General features: G+C 36.1%; 1 protein-coding gene and 1 long non-coding RNA gene across 2 annotated transcripts in view; one reads left to right on the top strand and one right to left on the bottom strand.

Moving 5' to 3' along the window:
- The first annotated feature begins 4542 nt into the window (after positions 1–4542).
- Positions 4543–25847, top strand: part of LOC136253156 (uncharacterized) — an 84715-nt gene continuing 63410 nt past the window's right edge. The window contains exons 1-4 of the mRNA XM_066045786.1: positions 4543–4631; positions 10942–11008; positions 22195–22482; positions 24273–24994. Of these exons, the coding sequence (XP_065901858.1) occupies positions 10987–11008; positions 22195–22482; positions 24273–24994 (1032 nt within the window). The 5' untranslated portion in view covers positions 4543–4631; positions 10942–10986. The remainder of the gene's footprint in view (positions 4632–10941; positions 11009–22194; positions 22483–24272; positions 24995–25847) is intronic.
- LOC136253093 (uncharacterized) lies at positions 12527–14854 on the bottom strand. Its single transcript, XR_010699949.1, has 3 exons — positions 14772–14854; positions 13397–13468; positions 12527–12882 (listed from the first exon to the last, which is right to left on the bottom strand). It is a non-coding gene; the product is annotated as an uncharacterized lncRNA (long non-coding RNA).

Raw genomic sequence — 25847 nt, forward strand, 5'->3', positions numbered from 1 at the left:
CACAGTGCCCTGTACAACAACCACATGGGTCAAGCACTAAACTTTTGTGCTTCTAAGTACTTTAAGCAAATATTTTGAAGTGCTTTCAAGTATTTGCTGTTTTGAAGCAATTGTGCTTGTGCTAGTACTTAAGCACTTTATGAAAGAAGTGCTTATAAGCACTTAACAAATACTTTTGAAGCACATAAGCTGCCAGCCCTTAATTATTTCAAATTTGTGTTTTGCTTAGCACTTTATATTACAGCTAGCAGACAAATCATGTTTATTTTTGATGGTCTGGCTTCTTGCTTTATACAAGTGGGAATCATTTTACTAAGAACTATTTTCAATCATACTGATGAGAGATAATGGCAGAGAAAATGTCACCCTCTATGATACTAATTATAAATGATACTCCTGATTTTGTGGATGGCTTTTTAAGGCCACATGTAAACACTGCCCCAAGACAACAATTATCTAGAGTTCCATAAATGGAAAAAGGCGTTCAGGCAACCAGCAGAAACAGCAGGCAAGTGACTATATCAAGGAGTTGCAGCATTATGTAGAAAGATCCTGTGGAGAAAGAAAAAAACTTTCCCATTACAATATTGGAGCTTAAATGTGAATATATGTAGCCCAAGTGTTGGTAGGATTCCTGCATTGGCTCCTGTAGAGTGATTTTTTAGTGTCACAGGGAACAAGAGACCTAAACGAAACATTTAACAGATTAATGGCTCCTTGTAACAATGAATACCCAAGACACTAGGCCATTGATGTACATTATTTCCTAATTTCAAGCAATTAAGTAATTATATCATGCTTTATTTTGTACTTGTCTGCTACTTGAGGCACTTGCTTTCTTGAAGCATTTGTACTTGTGCTTAAGCACTTTTGCAAGTGCTTGACTGTCTGTCTGTCTGTAATATTTCTTCGAATCTCTATAATGCAACTGCTATGTAGAATACTCAGATAACAGTATAAACTACTCTAATAAAACAGTCACTCATTTCTTTAACCCATACATTTTAGTGTATAGAAACAATGCACTGCCTTTCTAATTAATACTATAACACATTGATAGCTATGCTGTAGGTGCAATGAAATGTAGCTACGCTGAGTGGCTTGATTAATAAATTACTACTTGACCACGGCTCAAAAGAGTTAACCCATTTTCAAAAGTCCAAGACTACCGATGGATATTCTTCTAGATTTGCCTACTTCAAAGTACAATTACAACATGTACATTTATAATTTTATGACCTTGTAGCTGTATATGATCATGAAGAGACAAAGTGCATCAAAGGAAGCAGAACAAAGATGCTAATAACTGCTATTAAAATTAATTTACAGTTTATTGTTATACTGATAGTATTTCACCACAGATTTCCCTTCCCAAAACATAGCTGTAAAAAGGGCATGTCCAAGAAAGTAAAAGTGTCTGGCAATCAAAAGAGCTGGGGCAGATTTAAGGGAGGAAGGGGTACTTCCAAAAATTTTCAGTGTTGCTCATTGAACATAGCTAGGCAATTCAAACATTGTTGATGTAGCTTTATTAAATCTGTCTTCAACAAACTGCTACTCATATATGCATATCACAAGAGGAACTAGATGGGTTAGAACTGATGCTCTAATAGAACAGTCATATATACTAGATGCTTTGAAGTCTAATTGGCTAGCTAGTAATTTGGCTGTCTTTTTTCTCTACAATGGCCATTGAAAAAAGTGGCCAAATTACTATATAACCAACTAGAGTTCAAGGTAATCCACTAGGAATGCAGCAAGACTGCATAAGTCAATGATAAGGACCAATGTTAATGATCTTTGTAAAATGTTGTTAGTTGTATTGACAATCATTCTTGGACACACCAGATATCAGTTCTTTTAATGTCACTTTTACTTTATTGGACGTGCCCTTTTTACAGCCAGGGGATAATATATCAGCTTATCAATTATCAAGCATGCTCATAATTAGTTGCTTTTACAAAAATTAGCACTGGAATGTGGTGTGTCAATGCATGAGTTTTCATCTCCAGAGAATTTCTATAGTCACATTAACTAAGGTGTGGATAGAGTCAGTAACTCAAGTGTTTCTTTTTTTTTGTTGTTTAAACTGATCAACGGTGTTTTTTATAATTATGCTACTCTTGACTGTTTATTGCTGTATAAGTCTGTGTACACTAGTCACTAGTGTACACATTACTACACAACCACAAAAAAGCTCACAAACTCATATACTAGTAGTTTGCTAGTACAGGTATTTTCCAAATGTGGAAACTCAGTTAGTTATAACTTCTCAACCACAAAACCATACCAATCCTTACAAATGCATTGTAGTTATGAGGTCACTACACAGTTAGGGCTATGGAAAAACATAATTATTATGATCCTCTAAATAACAGCATAAAGTCACTCTTCATAATATTATGGTGTTCATTATATCCATATAATGTTATATTGATCTGCTGTCAAATTTGCATGCCTTTGGTTAAATGTTGCAACGTAGGTGAAAAAATTGATGACAAATGACAATACATTATACTTGATGTTCCAAAATGATGTGTAAGCCCTTATTTACAAAACTAACCAATTGTGACACCACTCTAGGTTGGCTATACTATTGATGATGTGGTGTTTAACCAAGGATATACAACATTCACTGTATGCCCATTGAGATGCTCCTAAAAGTGGATCAGACTTTAAAGACACATCTTTCTAATTATGTTCACTACCCTCTTATAGTCATTCTGATTATGACTATGCAGAATAATGATCTGTAGTTTCTTAGTGTTGAATATTTATTCTGTCATTTTCTTCATGTAAGATATCATCGTGAGTCATTTGGTTCTCAACTTTAACACTATATGATAGTAGCTTGTATAAGTGCCAGTTTCAATTCACCTCTTTTTACTACGTAGGTGTCTTTTTTATTGAACACAACAACGTTGTGTTCAATGAAGCAAATATAAGTTAAAGGGTAGTGAGATTAAACAATTTACATGCATGCACACATGATGTACTCACACAAGCGCACATGCATGTACACACAGAGTCACACACACACACGCACAGCTGGATCTGCACCTGTATTTCATACCATCTTTGTGGATGATTTCTTCCTGCTATATATACATGCTGGAACCAATTAAATTCTGCAATCTACCTTAACTTTGTGACACTAATCTCCTGGAATCATCTACATGTATGATGGCAATTGCAATATAATTATACGATTGCTGTTTCCTGCTGTGCAGTTTGATCTGATGTCACTGCATACTACTGATTTTATTATTCATGCTGTATGCATATACTAAATGGTCACAAATGACTAGACACACAGAGACATTAACAACATACACTTCAGAACAACATTACAGACACAATGCTTAAGTTTAAGTTGAATGTATATAGAGAAAGTTTTGGATCCCAGCTATGTGGCTCTTGGCACTAATCACCCTTCATAATAATTATTCTAACTTCTTACCAGTTTTATCAGGGGTTCTGCAAGGTGGCATCCTAGAACCTTTTTGATACACATTAATGACCTACCTGAGTACATCCTATCCTCTTTACTATTTCTATTTGCCGATGATACCAAATATCTTAAAACAATTACGACTTTTAAGGACAGTATAGAATTGCAAAAAGACTTAAATCTGCTCAACGAATGGAATATAGACACCAATAATATTTATTGTTTAGTCTCTCAAAGACATTGTTTATGAGTTTTAAACCACACCTATCCACATCCTATTCTATAGGATCTAACATCATCTCCAAAGTTTGTACTTACAAAGTTTGTAATCTTAGTATAGCAACAATCAAGAAAAAACTAACTACCTATGGAATCATTTTGAAACTAAATTTGATTCTAATAATGCATGTGCATATTCATTCCCTGTAGCCATTGTAAAAAGTCCCCAAACCACCTAATTTTGAAGTATTGTAGCCCTTGCAACAATAATCACTTTTGTAATTTTTTCCCCTAACTATTATAAATCAGCATAGCTACATAACTATAACTAATCATTTTAGGCCACTGGCACAGGTTACCAGTGGCATATACCTGTAGCCACCAATTCGTTGTAACCACCAATTCGTTGTAACCATGTACAATTGTAATTCTGTATGTTGTAAAGTCAAAAAAAAGAAGAAAAGATGTTAGCTATATTTATTTATTTATTATCAATTTTGTCAAAAGACTGGGTTGTACTAAAGGACCGGCAAGCCTGCAAACGCACTCCACACAAACACATAGCTGCATACAGTAACACAAGACATTATAGAAACAAAGAAACTACTAGGATTACAAAGACGAAACAACAGGATTGTACAAAAACAAAAATGAAGACCTTAATATGAGTAGCTAGCTACATGCACAACCAAAGAAGAAAACGACGGAGGACTGAACGGAATTATAAAGTGACCAGGCACTATCTAGCGAGTTTTTCTTCATCTAGGTCATTGAGGTCATTGTTAAATTCCATTCCATTACAGCATTCACTACATACGTAACTAGCTACCTAGAACTTGGAAAGGAATTTTCTTGATGATCGCGAAAATTATGTCCTTGAAAATTTACCGCTTAGCTACTGTAGTAAACCTCTTTAGTAGATGTCGGAGAAAGTGCGGTGGCTGTGATAGTGTGATTTTCGGTAAGTTGGATTATAACGACATAGCTAGGTAGTTTAGTTGTAAAGTTTCAGTAGCCATGCACTGGATTGTTTTTCTCGTGGCTAACTTGACTGATTGTCGTCGCCGTCAGTGTAGCTATGTCGGCATCTCGCGCTGGGATCGGTGATTATTAAAACGGAGTGTCTATGTCCACCGGTATACTGGTGGATGTAAGAGCCACCTATCAGCTATTGACACCGATGTTGTATGCCCCAAGCATTCGACTTTGGCACGCGTTAGTAGTGCCCCGAGCATTCGACATTAAAGGACGCGTCTAGTAGTTGTCCCGAGCATTCGACTTTAGGGGATGCGAAAAGCAGCGTTAGGGTTAGGGTAGGGTTCAGCTTTGGTTCTTTCTTTAATAATATAGTACACCCTTGTGGTTTGCTACTATAGTTGCATTTATAAAGCCATTAGCTGGCAGCGCCGGTGGCTAAGTGGTAGGCCCCGTGATTCAAGTGTGGAGGGTCTGGGGTCGGGGATCCGCTTTAACCCATTTTTTCAGTACCTTTTTGTCTAAGTTATTTATGTATTTTTGGTTCACCGGTGGCAATAGCAACGGCCTTATTAAAATTACAAGGTTAATAGTTAGTAAAACTAGATAGATTAACAATAAAAAATTACAACTAAAATTGCTCCACACTGTTGATCCCTACTTCCAGGGGTGGAGTAAAAAGAGTTTGATGGAAGAAGTGCTGGGACAAGTTTTTCTTAAATTCAGTAAATCAAAATCAGAATTGTCAATCAGAATCGGAATTGTTACCCCACATTAGTCTCGTGTGGCCAGACTGCTTTTTTCTCTTTGTCATTGGGTAGCTATAGGGGAGAAAAAAGGGTCTGGTCCGGTTGTGAATCCCACACTCGTCTTGACACTACCCGGATAATTTGGTAGTGTTAAACCAAACCACACCCCTTTTTCTCCCTACCCAATGACAAAGAGAAAAAAGCGGTTTGGCCATGCGAGAGCTACCCCACATCATTATGTGCAATAAGTGCCTCTAAAATAATCATCATTTTGAAAGCTAATTATAACTACTTCTAAAGGTGAGGGGTAGCCAACATCTTGGGACTCTCGTAAACTATCTGAGAAATGCAATTAGAAATATTTAGAAATCCCAAATCCAGAACCATGTACAAAATAGGTCATTCTCGTTTCTGTCCGTTCATGAGTTCAATTACGACCGCCACTCTATACAACGATTCAAATCGACAGAGTGAAAAGTACACCTGTGTCTCTTCTGAAGTTCCTCTCCCCTCTTAGCTACTCCCTTAGGTGTTTCCTTCACAAGTATTCAAGGTAAAAACATCACAATAAAAATAAAAATTAGAATTATTTTGCATTGTATTTACAAATATATTTTAATTATAGAAATATTTTTGAAATACTTAATTATCAGGCTCTTGTACACCGTGTTGGTTTTTGTGTGGGCACTGGCTACCCCCGTCCAAAGGCTTTTATATGGCAAGAGTTAACAGTGAAATATTACTGGGTGATATTTACTATGAACTAGGTAGTCCTATGGCTTGATCCTCTTTATGTACTGTCTAAGAAGATGTTAATTTAATGAACGCTCTCGCTATGAAGACCATCTCGATACTTTGTCAGGTCAGTGTAAGCTCAAAGACTCAGTATGCTTAGAAACTCATTGTGGGACTTGGAAAAGACTCTCATCCCCCTCGTTTATTCTGCATGCTTGTGCGTGCTGCCTCTGATACCCTCTCTACTGCAGTGAACTTAAAGTGCTGGCATATTCAATGTGATACCAAGTGTTTAATTTTGTGTGTGTACTCGACCCACCATAGCTCATATCTTAAGTGGCTGTCCTGTTACCTTGTCTGAAAATTGCTTTACATTTCAACATGATCCAGTCTTACATTGTCTGGCTTCAGGAATCTTGAACTTTTGTAGCTCTACTAAATATCATTCACGTCTATGCAGATTTACCATGTATGAGAGCTAGTGAGTCTCCAGTGAGTACTATTCCTTCCTTCTTAATGGTAATGCCTTACCGCCCTGATACTGTTCTCTACAATGAAATGAGTAATTCAGTGACATTGCTTGAACTAACCTGTCCTCTAGATTCCTTCCAGCACCCTGAGTCAGCCAGAGATCAAAAACAGTCTCTAAGGAGGAATATCTTCAGATCTTGTCTGAGTTAGATTGTATAGGGGTCTCTTCTCAGTATGACACTATTGAAGTTAGCTATAATGTTCTGGGCCATTATTTTCCATCTTCATTGAAAACACTGTTTTGTATTGGTAACATCTTCAATCAGTCAGAAATTTCTTGAAAATGCAGCAGGAATTTTTCTATCTTGGCTTCAAGGAAAATATTGTTAGCTAGGGACTGTCCAGAATTGACTCATAACTAAGTAATACTTTATTTTTGTAATTTTCCTTGCCATGCTCACTTTTGGCATTTTTCATATGTGGTCGCGTGAGTACGAGGATGCACCACATTTCATTATGTAATTCATATGTTCATACATCATTAATGGCGGTTTTTTCTCTCTGGGCTAAGGCTGTGATTAACATGTTCCAGATTGGAACCCCCCTTTTTAAAAGTCTGCTGATTCTGAATGATGGGAAATGAAGTTTTTTTTGCTGTAAAAGGGTTGGGTGTCACTCCACTGTATGCTTTTCTTAAATTGTTATTTTAACCGGAAAGAAATATGAGCGGATTAAAGCTGTTCTTCAGCTACACCCTGCACACAACATACATATAAAAAACATACATACAATAATTACTTGTGGTAATTAGTAAAATGTTCTTAAATAACTATTTCAAAAATTAATGTTGTTGTGCCACATAAAGCTGTTGGCAAAGTATTCCACAATGTAGTTCTACGATAGTGTAAGCTATGCCTCCTAATTAGTGTTTATCTGTGGCACAAACAATCAATTAACTTTTCTGCTTGCTTGTCCTGTGACACTGCTGGCATACTCAAACATTATGGCGATACACTGAAGCTGACGAATGCAATTTTATTTGCGTATTATAGTAGTATGAAACCTGCATCGTTCAGTTAGTGAATATCTTGAATCTTGGGCTGATCTAGAGATAAGTAATTACTGCTAATAGCTTACACTGAGGGGTCTGCAACTTCCTAGAAATGTTGCACAGCCTCTTTGAAATATTGTTAAAATCCCAAATCTCATTTTCAAAGCTGAAACCTTTGTGAAAAATTGTAAAATGCCACATTATTTCATGTATACTTCCGTATAAGCAGAATCATGTGTACTATGCCCTGTATCCTTGTGAAGTATCCATAACTCTAATATGGTTTGTTGAGATTTTGAAATGTGTCCTAATTTTGGAAAATCACCCATATGGGTGCATTTGACATCTAAAATATTTAATGATCAAATCACAAACTTTATACAATATAGTGCAAATCTACTTGTTAATGGTTCTAGGCCATTCTCAATACTTTAAATTACAAGAAAATTCTTAAAATATTTTTAAAACTGTGCCCTGCTCTTATTAGTAATTAACATACTAAAATTCTATTTATTTCATGCACATCCATATTGGTGATTTTCCAAAATTCAGTCACAAATGTGAAATCATTATTTCGTGAAAGAATTTCTGTACAGTTCCAGATACTAAACATATCATGATCCAGCTTTTTTGGATAGCTATGGTACTACAATTTATTTTTGCTCTGACATCTTGAAATGTTGCCATGAAGTCTTTGAAATCTTGCCAATATTTAAAGATTTGAAATCTCATGCAGGATTTTATCAAGTTGCGGACCCCTCAGTTTATAACAGAAAATCAATATTACATGAGCATGAGTTAACAAAAATATATTGGAATGTGAAACACAATAATTTAAAATCAAGAGTCAAGACTCATTTTAACCTCTATTGGAACAAAGATCAGTGTACAGGATACATTGGGATGCCAAACATTCCCTTGCCTGCCTCCTGCCCCGACCCCCACCCCTTTTGGAGTTTGCCTGGTACAGTCAAAATTGAGGTAAATCTATCTAGAATGGCAGGAAACTAAAGTGTTGGCTACTTCTACTGTAGATGCTCTTGAAGGTAAGGAATTGGTGTAAAACATGTAAAAATTTGGTATATGTAGCTTCAACCATTGATGAGCTACAACACACTGAATATTTATAAAGCTGGTATTTCTGGATACTTTTAAATAGGAGATAAGACTAGTTTTCCCAGACTGGATCACATATTGGCATGGGGATCTGGGGATCTGGTGACCTGGTGTCAACTGTGGAAGCAGCCCACCCAGCTGTAATATCAATGGGTATTCGATGGGTACCTGGTGTTTACTGAGGAAGTAAATGCCCAACTGTTCTGGTCTCCTTTAGTGGCATTGAAGTAACTGTGGAACTTCAGCATCCGCTTAGGCTCCTAGGCTATGGGTTAACACCTTGAACAGGCTCTGCCTTCTGTGTACACCCTCCAGTGCCTAACTGGTAAAGTATATAATAATAATAATAATAATAATAACAACAATCTGTGGTCTCTTTCCATGAGACCTGGACAGTCCTTCTGTGGGTTACTAACCCTGCCATAGGAGGAATTGCCTGCACAAGGCTCAAGTGCCTGAGTGGTACATAGACACCCCAGTGCTGGTTTGCTGGCAGTGTTGGGAGTAACACATTACTTATGTAACGCGTTAAGTAATATTATTACTTTAGTGGTAAATAAGTAATATAACAAAATATGCTATAAAAACAGGTAATATAACTCAAGTTACTTTACTTACAAATGTAACACATTACCTAAGTAATATAGTTACTGTAACGAGTTTAATATTACATAATATTATTACTACAAGTAACGAAGTTATTAATCTCGTTAGTAATTCACTGAGTAACGCCTAGCCATAATGAAGTAATGAAGCCTACTGAATGAAGCTTATTCACCAGCTTCTTACTTATAACCAAGATTTGCACATTGTCCAGCAATGCAATCATGTTACGTGATAAGGTGGTAGTTTCACATTTGACAGCTTAAGGCTGTGGACAAAAAGTAATATAATATGTAATAATAGTATTACTTTATTTTATGGGTAATATGTAACTGTAACTAAATAGTTCAGTTGCAAGTAATATGTAATATGTAACTAGTTACTTTTAAAGTGTAACTGTCCCAACACTGTTTGCTGGACAGTAATAGCTGCGTTTTGCACAGCTGCCATAGGCTTTGCTTTTTTTGTGTGCATACATGTGATGTGTGTGCATACAAGTATGTGCGTGTGTCAGTCCCCACAACCAATAAGTGATAAAACACATCAATGCTCACTGCACAGCTTAATTCATATACAAATGCTGCCTGCATGTATTTATTACATCTGTGTTTTGGTGTTGGAATTAATTTTACCTATGCTCTATGCTCAGACAAAATCAGACCATAGGCCCCAATACTGAATAGCATTGGAGTTATGCATAGATTTGTGATCTGTTTTGTCCTGTTATAGGGACTTTTTAAATTAGTTGTTTCAATACTGACTAAAGACAAAGTTAGTATAGAAAGTATTGGAACACTATATTTGCTGTACTGGTACCTATAGCTAGTTGCTTTTGTGTTTTTGTCAGTACAAAATCATTGGGAATGTAATATAGTTAGTTCGCACTCACCTAAGCCTCTACCAAGTATAGTAATTTCAAAAAGGTGAACATGTGTTCGTGTAGTTTATTTATTTTATTCATTAAGACTTTACAGCACACAAGTGTTGAAGATCTGTAGGACACCTGGTCCTATAGCCTAGTTAAAGGTGTACGTTTGCAATTGATAAGTTGCAGAAAGAAGAAAAATCCATGACTGGACCTGAGCAGCCTCGATCCTGCAGTCATCCAATTTATGCTTGAATGCTTGCAAGATCCTGCCAGGAAGTCAGGATATTTTCTTTTTAATTTCATGTATTTTGTATCCATAGGAACCCTAGAGAGTGACTTATTATCTCAAAGTACCCCATGTAGAACCAATCATTTAGCTAACTTCTATTATTTGTAATCAGATTATTATATTTGTACTTGGTCCCACAATTCTTTACAGTATTTTATATTTTAGTACAACCCTACATCTTTGGTGTACAGGTGCATATCATTATAGCCTAGCAACTGCTAAGCTGTTTATCACAGCGCTTGATTTGACCACACAAAACTACTTAATAACTAATAGTTTAGAGTAATGGTGATACAATATAGCTGATGGCTGGAAATAGATATAGTGTAATCTTGTATAGTGCAATTATAAGTGCTGTAGCTACATCAACATGTATATAGTATATTGTATATACAATGCTCTGATCCTCTGTAGTAAATGGCAAGAGGTGTGGTGGTAGATATATTATAACCAACTAAGATGGACTCAGAAAAGCCAAAAGGTAATTTTATTGATAGATATGCAATAATGAACTACGTAGCTAAATGTTACCTTCTATATTCAATTTTTATACTTCTCCATGCATGTGCATGTTACTTAATAATTATATGATGTTAGTTACTATGTAACCGCAAGTTAATTATTTAGGCTGATGTAATAACTTGTTGGAATGAGGTGATGCTACATCATCTGATAATGATAAAGTTTTGCAGAGTCTTTGTCAACTTCCTTACAAAGTTTCACTCATAGCCAGCTTATCACTTATTGTATGCTGTTGTGGAGGTAAAACACAAAGAAAAAAGCTTACTGTTTTTCCTTGTATACAGACAGATAAAACATTCAATACGGTAAACAACAAAAGTTTGGCAGAATTAAATTTCAACACATTTGGCAAAAATTAAAGGAAATTTATCAAATATTTTTCACCAATTATGTAGCTATATATCTTATATTGTTCAAAATTGGCTGTTTGGTAAATGTACCAAATTTATCAAGACTCACGGTAGTGAGTCGCGCGGCCAGTAAAGCAGAAACGCACGCCGCAGACAATAAATGATGCGACCACTATGTGAGGATTTTACAAGAACGAACGTTGTCAAATTCGGCCTTCCTGTAATCCACCTGTCACTTACGCTATCCCTCTGAAACTCTGGAGTTGAACTCATCGTGTCACTAGTAACTACCACACAAGCAGTGAAGCAAATCCATGCCGATTGTTTCGTGATCGAGGTTGCCGACATCAAAGGGGAAGTTTCATTTATTTTTATTTTATTTTTATCGCATGCGGTTAGACGCAACCGCAGGTGTATGCCTTGCGTTCCTTTGTGCATTCCGAACATTGATCGCCCTGTTATCGCTTCAGTATTCACTCAATCACCTCAAGATTCACATCATCGATTTCACCATACATGATTTTTTTTTCATTCATTATTAATGAATACGTTTTAACAACACAAAAACAATTGTTCTAATCGGTAAGAATACGGCTCTCCACTAGGCGCAGCTCAGTGGAAACAGTGGGGATGATTACCCTACAGTCGTGATTTCAGCACCAAACAAAGTTTCAGTCGTCCTCAGTCGACCTAGAGGCCAAATACAAATCCCAGATTGTTGTTTTCCGCAATACTCGCTTGGCATGTAGGGCAATGTGTCTTTAAACTGTTCTGAAAGTTTCGTTCAGATTGAAACATTTGTTTTCGAGAATGGCTAGTTTGAAATTAGAATTTAGTCGCCCCCACGTCATTTGCTCTCTAAGAATTTTACTCGGAATTTAAAGAATGACGCAGAGCACAACTGCGGTCACTGGGTATTGATGAACTGGCGCTCTATGTAGTTAATCAGTACATATAGCCACCAAGAAGTGTGCTGCCATAGATTATAGTCCATAGATATAATCTATGGTGCTGCATACCATCCTTCGTTTTGAAATTAGTCGCCCCCACATAATTTGTCCTCTAAGGGCGCGGCTTAAAGAATGACACAAGAGTACAACTGTGGTTACCAGTTGTTGACACAAGCTGTGAGTAATTAGCACATGTAGCTAGCTTTAAAGGAAGTGTGCAAAATCGCCTAATACAATTGTCACCATGCATTATTGCATTTTATAGCACCCCCACACAAAATTACACATGTAATTACAACATACAGAGGAGACACATGAATACCAAACACTTTTCACAACAATAATGTAAGAATTGTACAATAATGACTGTAATATAACTGCTATGCAAATGTTTTCCAGTGGCCCACCATGGTAGCAAGTCTCACATGACGGCATGTATATTCATCCAAACACAATGGGAGTAAGTATGATGACAACAAGTTGGTATGACTCCATTTGTAGAATCCAGATGAGTGGGTGTGGCTCCAGTATGTCTAAACAGTTAACAAACATTCCTGTTATAAATACGTGCTAGAGATGCAATATAATAGTATAGTATTTAAATGCAATAATACATAGTCTCCATTGCATCACTATCAAACGACACTAAGTAGAGGATATTGTTGCATCTCTAGTATGTACACTCTATCAGTACAACCTATCTTAATGGCCACTAGTATAGAAAGACAACCACTCTTGAAAAGCCAATTCCAATTGAGAATTTATACACTTTTACCTGCTGAATGAGTGAAGGTGGCAATAAACAAGTTCCACCGTAATTTATACACGTGATCTGATCCTGTATATTCTGTCAGTGGATGAGATCCACTTGGCCAGGACAAAATGTGACTCAAGTGCCCTGGATGATCCATACTCAACCAACTTATGACCCAGTGGCACAATGGAACTGACTATTTATAGAGAATACAATTATATTTATTTCTAAGATGTGTGGATGTGTGGACACATTACAACACATTACATGTACATACAAGACATGCTACGTACTGTTTTAGCATTTCAAGTCACCACATTATACACGTACCAGTCAACAATGCTTCATAGTGCCCATCAGTAAACCTGAAGAAAAGTTACGAAAAATCAAAATTCACATAAGTGCAATGAAACCTCATTAATATGGCAGGCTGTGGGACCAAAAAAATTGGCCTGAATAACAAGGTGGCCTTATTAATGAGGTCATGAGTAATGCTTAGCTATATTTGGGACCTACTAGAGGTGGCCAATATAATGAAGTGGTCTTATTAAAGAGGTGGCCACTAAGTGAGGTTTCACTGTACATATAGTTCACAATATTGTGAACAATATTAATGGTTAACAATATACACTGAAACCTGCAGGTCACTTCTTGAGGAAGATTGCTCTCTACACAAAATGACACATTCAGAGATTGTATTTAGATGGATGATACAGTAACGCATTGTGACTTCAATACTCGTGATGTGTCACTGCTAGGCAGCAACCATATACACGGCACTGCCACATCGCACTTGCTCGCACACACAATTTTGCTAAAGATTTTACAAATTGATAATTAAGGGGTGTGGCAACTAGCTGTTTCGCTCGCAAGACTGTGTGGCAGCTGTTTCCCTTCTGTACAAGTGGCCACCAAGACAGGTCCACTGTGGATGAAAGCCAGGCATTAGATATTTGGTATTTCATGTGTTGAAGACATTCCAGGGCTTCTGGTAGTCTCAAATCTCACCACAGTTTAACTCAGGCAGTGTTGTGGTCACCACTAAACTACTGGAATGCTGTGTTATGTTCATCTTATGCTTGGCTACTATATTGTAGAACTGAAATGGATACTCTGAAAAATATATCCTATGGATAATGACTTCATCACTTTCTTCATCAGGAGCTTATAAGGACCAATAGTGAAACTTTTTACACTTGGGGCTGACAGTCAACTGCCTATGTCTGAAGCAGTGCTTTTGGTGCTCTAACAGATTAGCTGCCCCCTTGCTGCCAGCACTCACTGTCTCATATGCTGTCATACACTAAATCCATCTCTATAGCCAGTTAGAACAGCATGCTTCTTACCTTTTTTAAGGCCGCATAATGCAGCCACCTCTTTAAAAAGCAAGGTTAGAAAATTTTGTCCCTACGGCCTGAATAATGACCAGTTTTCACTGTACTATTAGTGATTAGTGATCATGGGGGATTATTTATTAAGATACTAAGATATATAAACGCTACAACCTCTAAATATAGCAGTAAATTTTTTACCCTGGTCCAATGTCTCGTAATAATCGTGACTTCGTGAGAGACTCTACTGTGACAAATACATGTTTATCATGATATGTGCTAATCGCCTTTTTGCAATTAAGTTTTACAACACAAATACATGTATAGTTAAACTCACCAATTGCAACTAAATCCCTTCAACACGAAAAGACAAGTAATGAGACGACCTTGGAGACAACAGCCACACAAGCCTATTCTGGTGCGTTTATTTACTAGTAATATAAATTTTAAAGGCGTTTATTTACAACCGGACATAATTACGTGCCCCTCTATTGTCTCTGTACATACTTGCCTTTTCTTTACTATTCTCATTTCATTTCACAAGATGGCAGGGGCGTAGCTTCTTCACTTGAATTAATCAATGCTTGAAGTAGATCGAGTAGATCGAGATACTCTAATAGAACAGTCACATTTCTACAAGTGCCATATTTTTATATTGTAAAGTCTGTAAGTAGCTAGTAATTTAAACTATACAATCCGATGCTAAGCAGAAGTTGTAACTATGCTAAATATTGATTGCTGTGTTACAGCTGTTTTGTGACTGCTCTAATAGAGTATCTTGATCGTTTCAATACAGTACAAGATGAAAGGCAAAGTGTTGTTAAGGGTTTACTAGTTAAAATGGGTGTTAGTTGACTGCAGTTACATGCCACTAACAGGGCCGTCCAGAGAAATTAGAGGGCCCAGGAAAAAGAGTTAAAGAGGGCCCCAGGGGCAAGGAAGGGTCTAGATCCTGACGGCTCTATTAGAGTATATCGATCTTTCTTTAAACAGGTATTCAAGTGGCCCCTTTCGGGCTGTGGTAGGGGGCAAAATACCCCAATGTGGGCGGCCCTGGCCACTAAAATTACAGTTATATCTTAATATTCTGTCACTGTAATCTGGGGTTTCTGTCAAAACCATGGAAACTCACCTACTGTTATCAACAGTGCATTGCTTTTTCTAACAAAAAGTATTGAAATCCCATCCAAAAACAGCTTATAGCTGTAAAAAATGTGCACGTCCAAGTAAAGCAGAGTTAACTGCGACAAAAAGTAATGATATCATAATGCGGCCATGTGCGAGGTGTGCAAGTTGTAAAATTAATATTAGCTAATCAGATAATACAATGTTATTGTTAAAGTGTTAATGAGAACTATGTGATGCTGCTAGTTTTTAAGTGTGTGAGCATCTTCATAAATGCCACATAAATTTAATTCTCAATAAAGCAATGTGTATAGATTCTCTGATAGTAATAAATAGTTTGAGTTTGGTCGCCTTTCCTGTACATGTATACAGCAATGCTACGAACAAAGTAAAGGTGGCCAAACTCAAACTATATATTACTATCAGAGAATCTATACCACATTGCTTTATTGAGAATTAAATTTATGTGGCATTTATGAAGATGCTCACACACTTAAAAACTAGCAGCATCACATAGTTCTCATTAACACTTTAACAATAACATTGTATTATCTGATCAGCTAATATTAATTTTACAACTTGCATACCTCGCACATGGCCGCATTATGATATCATTACTTTTTGTCGCAGTTAACTCTGCTTTACTTGGACGCACACTTTTTTTACAGCTATAAGCTGTTTTTGGATGGGTACAGTATACAACACTGTATCTGTAGTTCAATGCGTTTGTTTTTAAAATATTTTGTAAGCATGTCAGGTTTTCTTACTGGATTGAAATGTTTAAATTCACACATCTCAAAATCTATTGATGTGTGTATACATGTGCATCAATGGTTTTCTCTAATTAGGTCAAAATATAGGTGCATAATTATGTGACCGGGCATATGAACATAGGACATGTGGACACAAACTACACCCTGTAACATAACAGGTTATATTGTGATACTGGAATAGAATATCTTCATTCTGTAACTTGTATTTAAAAGTCAACGAAATGTTTAATAGGTGTTGAAAATTGTTTGGCTATAGCCCAATGACATTTAAAGTTGTGATTCATTAAATTTTTAAAATTTAGGCAAATTTTATGTATCCACATGCCCTGTTTTCACAGGCCCAAATCTTGATCATATTGTAAACTTGCTATACCTTGATACATGCATGAGTAATCAGTTGGTTTATCATACAGTATGGTAGTGGTGAATAGTAGGAATCCTCCTCAATATAAAATGTGTCCACAACAAACGCTGTCTCTAATACACATCATAGAAATACATTACATAGCAAAATGCACCCCTGTGGAAGAACATTAGTGTATCCAATGCCACATCTATTGTTAAATGCTCACAGAAGCACCAATATAATTACAAGGAAAATATCACAATCCCAATTTTCGGTCTGTCTACCTGCCTGATCACCGTCAAAAGGCTGGATGCTAAAATACACATCATACAACCATCATTTTACATGCCAAACTTCAGTGCTGGCCACTGTAAAGTTATAATTATACAACCAAGTACTAAAGATAATACGAAATGCGGTTAAAATTAAATCATAAATAATGAATAAATAAATAATAAATAATGTTTGAGAAAACTACAAGGCCTAAAGCTTTGCACTCACCAGGAATAGAATCCATGTTGTATGAAGAGACAGTCGTATAATGGGCGGGTGTTTTCATGAAGGTGATAGAAACGTACGATGATTCTATTTAACGCCAATCAAAACAGTTAGCACGTGATTCCCAGCAGGCGGATTCTAGCTACAACCAAATCATCCTGTAGAGAGATCAGCTAGACAAAGTAACCCTGTAGAGAGTTCAGCTACAAAGAAATAATACTGTAGAGAGTTCAGCTACAAACAAGCAACCTAATAGAGAGATCAGCTAGAAACAAGTCACCCTGTAGAGAGATTTCAGCTAGGAACAAATCACCACTCTGTAGAGAGATCAGCTAGAAACAAATCATGCAGTAGAGAGGTCAGCTACAAACAATTCCAAATTATCCTATAAAGAGTTCAGCTACAACCAAGTCATCCTGTAGAGAGTTCAACTACACCCAAATTATCCTGTAGAGAGATCAGCTAGACAAATTAACCCTGTAGAGAGTTCAGCTACAAAGAAGTAGAAAGTTCAGCTATAAACAAATCACCCTGTTGAGAGATCAGCAACAACCAAATCATCCTGTAGAGAGATCAGCTAGACAAATTAACCCTGTAGAGAGTTCAGCTACAAAGAAATAACACTGTAGAGTTCAGCTATAAACAAATCACCCTGTTGAAAGATCAGCTACAAACAAATTACCCAGTAGAGGGTTCAGTTACAACCAAATCACCCTGTAGAGAGTTCAGCTACAGCCAAATTATCCTGTAGAGAGCAGCTAGACAAATTAACTCTGTAGAGAGTTCAGCTACAACGAAACAACACTGTAGAGAGTTCAGCTACAAACAAGCTACTTTATAGAGAAATCAACTAGAAACAAGTCACCCTGTAAAGAGATCTCATCTAGCAACAAGATTCAATGTTTCCAGACCACTTTACGATCATATATATAACAATATTGTGAATCTTTCCAATGTACTATATCTTCCTCATTTATTTGAGCAGATGCAGTGGAAAATGACAGAAACACTGTAATTACTTAAGTGTATTCCATCATGTATCCCAAGCTGACTTTTTCCCCTTGTAGCAAATGTTGACATTGTTGTATCACACCCAGTATAAGCATAAAACAGGTAAAGCTTGAGACTTTCTTGGACTAATAGATTTAACTATCTCATGAACAGCTATGTATCTATTTTTTCCCATAATCCAAATGCTATCCACATGCAAGTTCCTTCATATATAATTTACAGTAGTTGCTGCTGCTGCTGCTGCTGCTGATAATACAACTACATCAGTATCAACTGAATGTATTAAAATTCTTTGAAGTCTTTCTTGACTGCATCTGCTATATATGTAGCATCATCCTTGTATCTGCTTCTTAATTGTCACAAGGAGCTAGATGATTGGTGTCTTGTGGGGGGATGCAGACAACCTCTGAACCAGTCATAGTAATTGTCTGTTTTATAGTTACCAAGCAACCAATATGTTTTACAAGGAAAGTGAACAACTTGGTCTTGTTTGCATCATCACGCAAGAACTCCTTCCAGTGGATATTATGGATGGAGAAGCAGTACCTGTTATTTGCAAGACTGAAATGATATAAGGAAGGAACAGTACCAAGCTTTTGTAATGTCCAGGGGTGTAGCCAGGATTCTGTGGAATGGGTTTTGGATTTGAAGTGCATGGAATGTCTTTGGGGGAAGGCCTGGGTGTTTCTCCTGAACCACATTTGAACAAAAATGATACATGCACAAAATGTGCCCTTGGACAGTAACATTAAAAGGTGCTGTTTGTGCATCTAACTACACTGCTGTTTATGTAGCTTATGGAAACTATAAACCTATTGTAATGCTAACTAACCTTCACTTTTAGACAACATGCTTACAGCCAACTTCAACTTCTTAGCACACAGGAGCCCTTGAGTCCACATATGATTCCCTTAGTTAGCAGTACTTTCTTCTGAGTATACATTATTTTCTGTTGGTCTCCCTGTTGATGGTCAGTAACTTCAGTAGTGAATATATAATCTATGCAATCCATCACGTGATGTAAATCTTGATTCGTCAATTAATGCTATATCGATGTAACCCTCAAAAGTAATACGGAGCCACCCCAGTGTGCAAGCAGCTACCAGAGAACTCCAGGACTGTAAGATTTGGTGTGAGATTTTTAATGACATTAAAATGGATTTATGACTGGTAGAAAATGTCTTAATTGTTTTAATATGATGGGTGCTACATGGTATTTGGATGATCGGTCATACAGATTACTAAAAACTTGTCCATAAATTTAGAACTCAATAAGATACGGACTTGATTAAACTGTTAAAGTACTCCTTATGATATGCCCTTTGATTTAAATTTGCTACCAGTCATAAACCCATTTTAATGTCATTGAAAATATCATACTAAACCTTACAGCCCTGGAGTTCTCCAGTAGCTGCCTGCATACTGGGGTGGCTCTGTACTACTTTTGAGGGTCACATTGATATTGCATTAATGCTGAATCATTGATAAATCAAGATTTACATCACGTGATGGATTGCATGCATTATGCATGGTGGAAATGGTGAAGTACTGTTGGTTCAGTCATAGATTATATATTCCCTACTGAAGTTACTGACCATCAACAGGGGGACCTACAGAAAATTAATAATGTATACTCAGTAATTAATATCACAATTGTTGCAATTCGTAATTGTGATATTAATTAATATTTATGTTAATTAATTTTCATAGGTCACAAGAGCTACCATCCACCAACTTTCATGCTTGTACATAAAAATTCACTAGAGCAGCATAGTGTAAAAAAAGTGGCCATTTTGTGCACTTTGTGATACAATTATGAAACTTTCCACACAAATTGTATTCCTAATGACAATTATGTGATTTGACTTTTGGTGACCTTTACAGCCATTTTTGCATTGAAATTCATCACTTCTGCCTTTATCGCCTTGAGGAATTCTTTTACACTGCTAAAACATGCACAGGAAAAAATACAATTGCTTTTAATATGCACTACCCTATCACAGGTGAAACACATACTGTATAGTCATCCTTTATTGCTATACATTTGTGCACTGTGTACATATGTAGTGAAGTTGCAAACACATATGTGCTATTGGAACAAATGTGTTGAAATATCATTTCCATCATTATTATGTTATCATGATGTGTTAGAGTCACAAATTTAACCTATTATCCATATTTCTGCAAGCACATAAGTTGCAAATTTGACCTACTGTAATTTACACATGTGCGAAATATTTCATTGGGTATGCAAATCCTAGTTTTTTGCAGTGATGGTTTCACATTAAAGGTGTTGATCTAAGAAACAACGGCTTGACTTTTGCTTGAAGTGAGTAGCTTATTGCACTCCAAAGCTATGATCATTATTGTTAGTCACAATGTTCTTTAAATTAATCTGCCTTTGGGCTTGGGGTGTAAAGTACTAATGGGCAAGAATTTTCATGGCTATAAGTCAAATGATCATAACTTTGGAATGAAATGACCAATTAGCTTCAAATCAAAACCAAGTTGTTGTTTTTTCAGCAAAACCTTTGATTGGAACAATGTTTTAACCATGTAAAATAATGCCTCAGGGAGATAACACAAAAATGTTGAATTTTAATGCAAAAATGGCTGTAAAGGTCACCAAAGGTAAAATCTGCAATGGCACTATATCAAAAAATAAATATAAGAAGTCCAGTATCACGAAGTACACTATATATATATATATTTTTGCACTATACTACTCTACTATAACCACAATAGATAATCTAACTAACTTTGTCCTAACTGCTTACACACAAGCAGTTGGCCTGAGTGTACATACATTTTATTCCTCCCTTGGAAGCTTGGGAAACTACAGGCATGCTCCGCAAGTGTACAGTATTTACAGTATATGAATTTCAATTGTGGATAACGTACAGTATATAAGAACAATGACAAGGAATTGCTGAGGCTGAATGTAAGTGTATCTACACAAGCATGTGGAAAGTTTCAATTGTTGGTACATGCGCACAGAAAGGCGATGTGAGCTCATAATGATGTTTTCATTGTGCTAAAGTACTTACTTACTTTAATAGCCGTGAATAAACTAAAGTAGTGGATATACATGTTTAAAATGCCAATGGCCAAATCCATTAAGCACCATGCTCAATGGTATAATATGTGACCTTGTGCTGGGTGTTTATTATCAATCAAAATAGCAATAAAAACTAACCTGTTACCTTCTTCATTTAATAAAATAACAAACGACCTTTTTTTCCAAGTCCACAGGTTATTTCTGGCTCACCTTAAACTTCCACAATTGATCTTGTGAAGTGTCACTGTAGTAAAGCAGAGGAGATGACAAACTTTCATCAAAAAATCTGATAATTTCTGAGAATGCCTGAAATGCATTAACAAGACATGAAATGAAGGTGGTATGTCAAAAATATACCCCCTCGTCTATAGGAGGGCTGTATTTTTGATATATTACCTTTCTGTTTCTTGTTTATGCATTCCTGAGCACTAATTGCAGTGCTATATGACATTTTGTATCTTCTCTTCCCTTTGAAGTGAGTTGTAAAAGTGGTATATTGTTATGGGTGATGTTAAGATAGGATGCTTTATTTATGCCAATTCTAGTGAAATTTAATATACAGTATATACATCTTGAAAACTATATAAATAGCATGCATGTGCACAAAGCATAAACATTATGGGAGTAGCAAGGTAAACAACTTTGTAAGAATAAAATGAGAATATTAGGAGAAATATATTTGGGAAATGCTCAAGGAATAATTAATTGGTAAGTTTTTGAGCAGCATAATAAGCCTGGTACATGTGTGTAACTTGGTATTGATTGATTATAAATGAACACTGGTGATTTTTTTGTGACAGAACTGTATGTACAAGTGTGTAGCATAAAGAAGTATTAATTATCAGATTCTACTACAGTATCTACTATTTGCAGTATATGCGTACTGATTTTGTGTAACATATTGCTTCTACTAATACAAGGCTGTGTACGTTGTTGATGTCATTTGCAGATCATGATAAACTTACTTTAAAGCAGTTGAACAAAGATATAGCCCGTGAACCTGGAGTAGCTACCAAATGGTATAAACTTGGAGTGGAGTTACTAGATAGTAACACTACCGAATTGGATGTGATAGAGACCAATCATCATAGCGATGATAAACGGTGTAGTGGAATGTTAAAGAAATGGCTTGAGATGAAACCTGATGCCAGTTGGAGTCAGTTAGTTACAGCATTGAATAATATTGGATTGCACACTGCAGCAGATAATGTTCGCCGTAGAAAAATGTCTACAGAAGGTTGGTGCTTTTTTTGAAACATTACTGAGCAGACTTAGTGCTATTATATTGCTTGTTTATAACTCCACGTTTTTATATATATAGGCCAAAAGGGATGATTTTATGCTTTTCTTTATCATGTAAATTCTTTAGCAAGTTCCCATGTCTACACCCCACTACATAATATGTATGGAGAATTTTGTACTTGTCCTTCCCACCTTGTTGAGATTTTCTTTGTTCTTACTACCATTGAGGTCAATTATGATAGTTTTTGCTCTTAAATACCTGTACATTAGAGACTGCCCAATTTAACTACATCAGAGACTAGTCACACCCTTTAAAGTTACACAACAAAACTTACTTATAAGAAATAGGCTATCATGAATGTTGTAAATAGCTTCCACTCATAGTATTAATTGAGTCTTAATTGTAGGTTTAAAACTTTTGTTTACATGGTTTTATGGATGGATGCTTACATTTCATTTTTCCAATCCAATTTCAGGCTACACTCAACATAGCAGTTGGCTGTGGGGAGGTTGCGGGAAGACGCTTGATTTATGGCAAGTCAGAACTACAGTGAAATCTCATTAATATGACTACCTATGGGGCCAAAAAATCAGCCTCTATAATGAAAGGGTGGCTTATTAAGGAGGCTATGGAGTACATTTTAGCTGTGTTTAGGTTGTACTAAAGGTGGCCATTATAATAATGTTGTCTTGTTAGAGAGGTACTGTATATATAGTAACAATCTTAAAGGCTTGGGCTTTCCTACCCCAAAAACCAGCCTCATGAAAACTTGGCTATACTGATTTAAAACCAGATGTGCCTTCCCCAAATACTTCCAACAAGTACAAAATACTGTCTGACTCACTAACTAACTGATACCTGTATGTTCAACGCTACGAACTTTTTTGTTGTTTAATGTTGCTTTAGCCAAGACATGGCTTTTCTTCAACTGCAGCAACTACAATGCATGCATACCTTTATCCTCCTTTGAGTTCCATTTCTTTCTCCACTACCTTGACTTGCAGGTAGCATGGTATGGCTTCTACTGTATCATAAGAATCGCTCATAATTTGCACAGTGGATGGATTGATTGCAACAGCACTTGTCGTACTGTTCTTAATTAAAATGCTACATTCTTATATAATGGGAATAACATAATTGAAAATGAAGTGAAATGATCACTTTGCTTTTCAACAATTGATAGACATAGCATGCATTCAGTCACGCAGTGAACTTTATAATGTGTCTGGCACTGTTCTTTGTTGCTGTATGCACTGGCTCACCAGTAATAAATTATTAAAAGTAAATGAACAAGCAAAAATATAGAAATGAAAAGCAAAGAAACAAGGGAGATTATTCTACACCTGTAGCTATACTAGTGGAATGGCTATACTATTGACAGGCTGTGTAATATTATGACTGAAGTGGGAAGTTTCAGTGTGCAATAATAAAGATGCAGGATAGATGACCTCTCAGCATATGATGTTTCATATACTGAATTTTATGTATTCTATCATTCCTATATTATAATACTTAGTTAGTTGCAAAATTTATTTTTTCTTGTATAAATGTGACCGAGTGGCAAATCTGTGAAAGTACTAGTAGGACACGTGGCACATAAAATATGCTTCATTTTCTAAATGTTTATTGCTCATAACATTACATTATGGTTGTACAAATTTTAGAACTTATTAAACATTTGATTGGCTTTGTAATACAAGTTACAGAATGCAAATATTTGCCCTGTTCCCAGCAAACTACTGTGTATACAAGTGTAGTGTATTTGTTTTATTTATTGACTGTAGCAGATACTGAAGACATATTTAAAACATATCCTAATATGTTTTGCACTGCTGAGCAAGCTAGTGCAGAATTTGCAATTCTTCTTCACCAAATTTTGAAAGAACTAAAGAAAAATGAAGGTGATAACTTGGAATTGTTGAAAATTATGTCATCAACCCTAACTGTAAAAGACAAGTCTGGTGTTAGGATTTTTAGTGATAGTGAACTTGAAGGAATACAGGCTTGTGAAAATATTAACACTCTTCTAACACTTAAACTACGTCACTGCTACAGATGGGATGACCACTCCATATTGACTGTACTTATGTCATCATTAAATGCAGAAAAGTGCACAGAATTACTAGAAAGTTTTCAGGAAAAAATAAGTATTAAAATTAAACTAAAAGAGATATATGAACATTGTTTGAAAGAAATTAGTCAATTCCCAGAAGGTTATCACAAAATGGTTGCAATTGTAGACAAGAAGATATTCTCATCCATCACAAAGGAGGAGTATGATGAGTTGAAACAGTTTATTTCACAACATTGTGGAGTAGAGCCTTATGTGATGTCTCCATTTTCTAAAGCATCTCCATTCTCCTCTGTGGTATTTGAATGGTTTATTCCTGTAATTACAATTTCATACATGATAAAAACAGCCAGGAGTAATGTCTGTGAATTCACTAAAAAGATATTGGTATATTTAAAAATATCATCGACAGTGATATTTGACCACAGAAACAACGTAAGTACAGGCACTGTAGTGGTACAATACGGTGTGTTTAGAGTGGACTATTCCATGTGTTGTAATTTTACCAATCAAAAATTTTTGTAGTACGAATAAAATATAATCATTTTTCCAACCCCCCACAACCACCATTATGTCAGTATCTTCACTACTCAGCTGCTGCCATCTGCTACACAACCTCCCTTCTTTTCTGTCTTATAAATGCAAGTCTATCACTAGCTGATTCAGAAGTGTTTGCCTGTTGAGCATATGATACCTTTCTGTCTATACGAAGGTAGATTTTTGGTAATCTAGGGTTTGTAGGGATTGGCCTGCTTCACGTCCTCCAACTCTAGCTTGCTTTAACCCAACAAGTACTAACCTTCATTCAACTAAGTGTGTTTGATACTTGGTTTGGTGTAAATAGTTTGCAGTCAGTGGGGATTATAATGGTCTTCCATTGGACATTTACTGGCCAATTACAATAGCTGGAAGACTGCTTGATTGTTTACTAAACTAGCCACAAATTGCCGACCACTTTCTGATAAATATCAATATACCATAATATAACAGTCAGATGTTCTAATACAACAGTTAAAGTACAGTGCACCTAAAAATAAGCCAAGTCAGAAGGGAAATCAATCTTTTGCCTTTAGTTGAAATGTCTTGTGTATGTTACCAATACATGTGCATTCACCCAAAGTGTCTTCATTAGTGTTTATAAATGCCCTACAGTATAGTATGGTCACAATATTTACAGTATAATATAGTCACAACATTTATGCTGTATAGTATGATCACAAAATTTTACTTAAGATTGATGTAGTATTGCTGCTACTGAAGATGCTACTGTCTTCATTTGCTTTATCAC

This window comes from Dysidea avara, chromosome 4 (assembly GCF_963678975.1).
Source record: "Dysidea avara chromosome 4, odDysAvar1.4, whole genome shotgun sequence".
NCBI lineage: Eukaryota > Metazoa > Porifera > Demospongiae > Dictyoceratida > Dysideidae > Dysidea > Dysidea avara.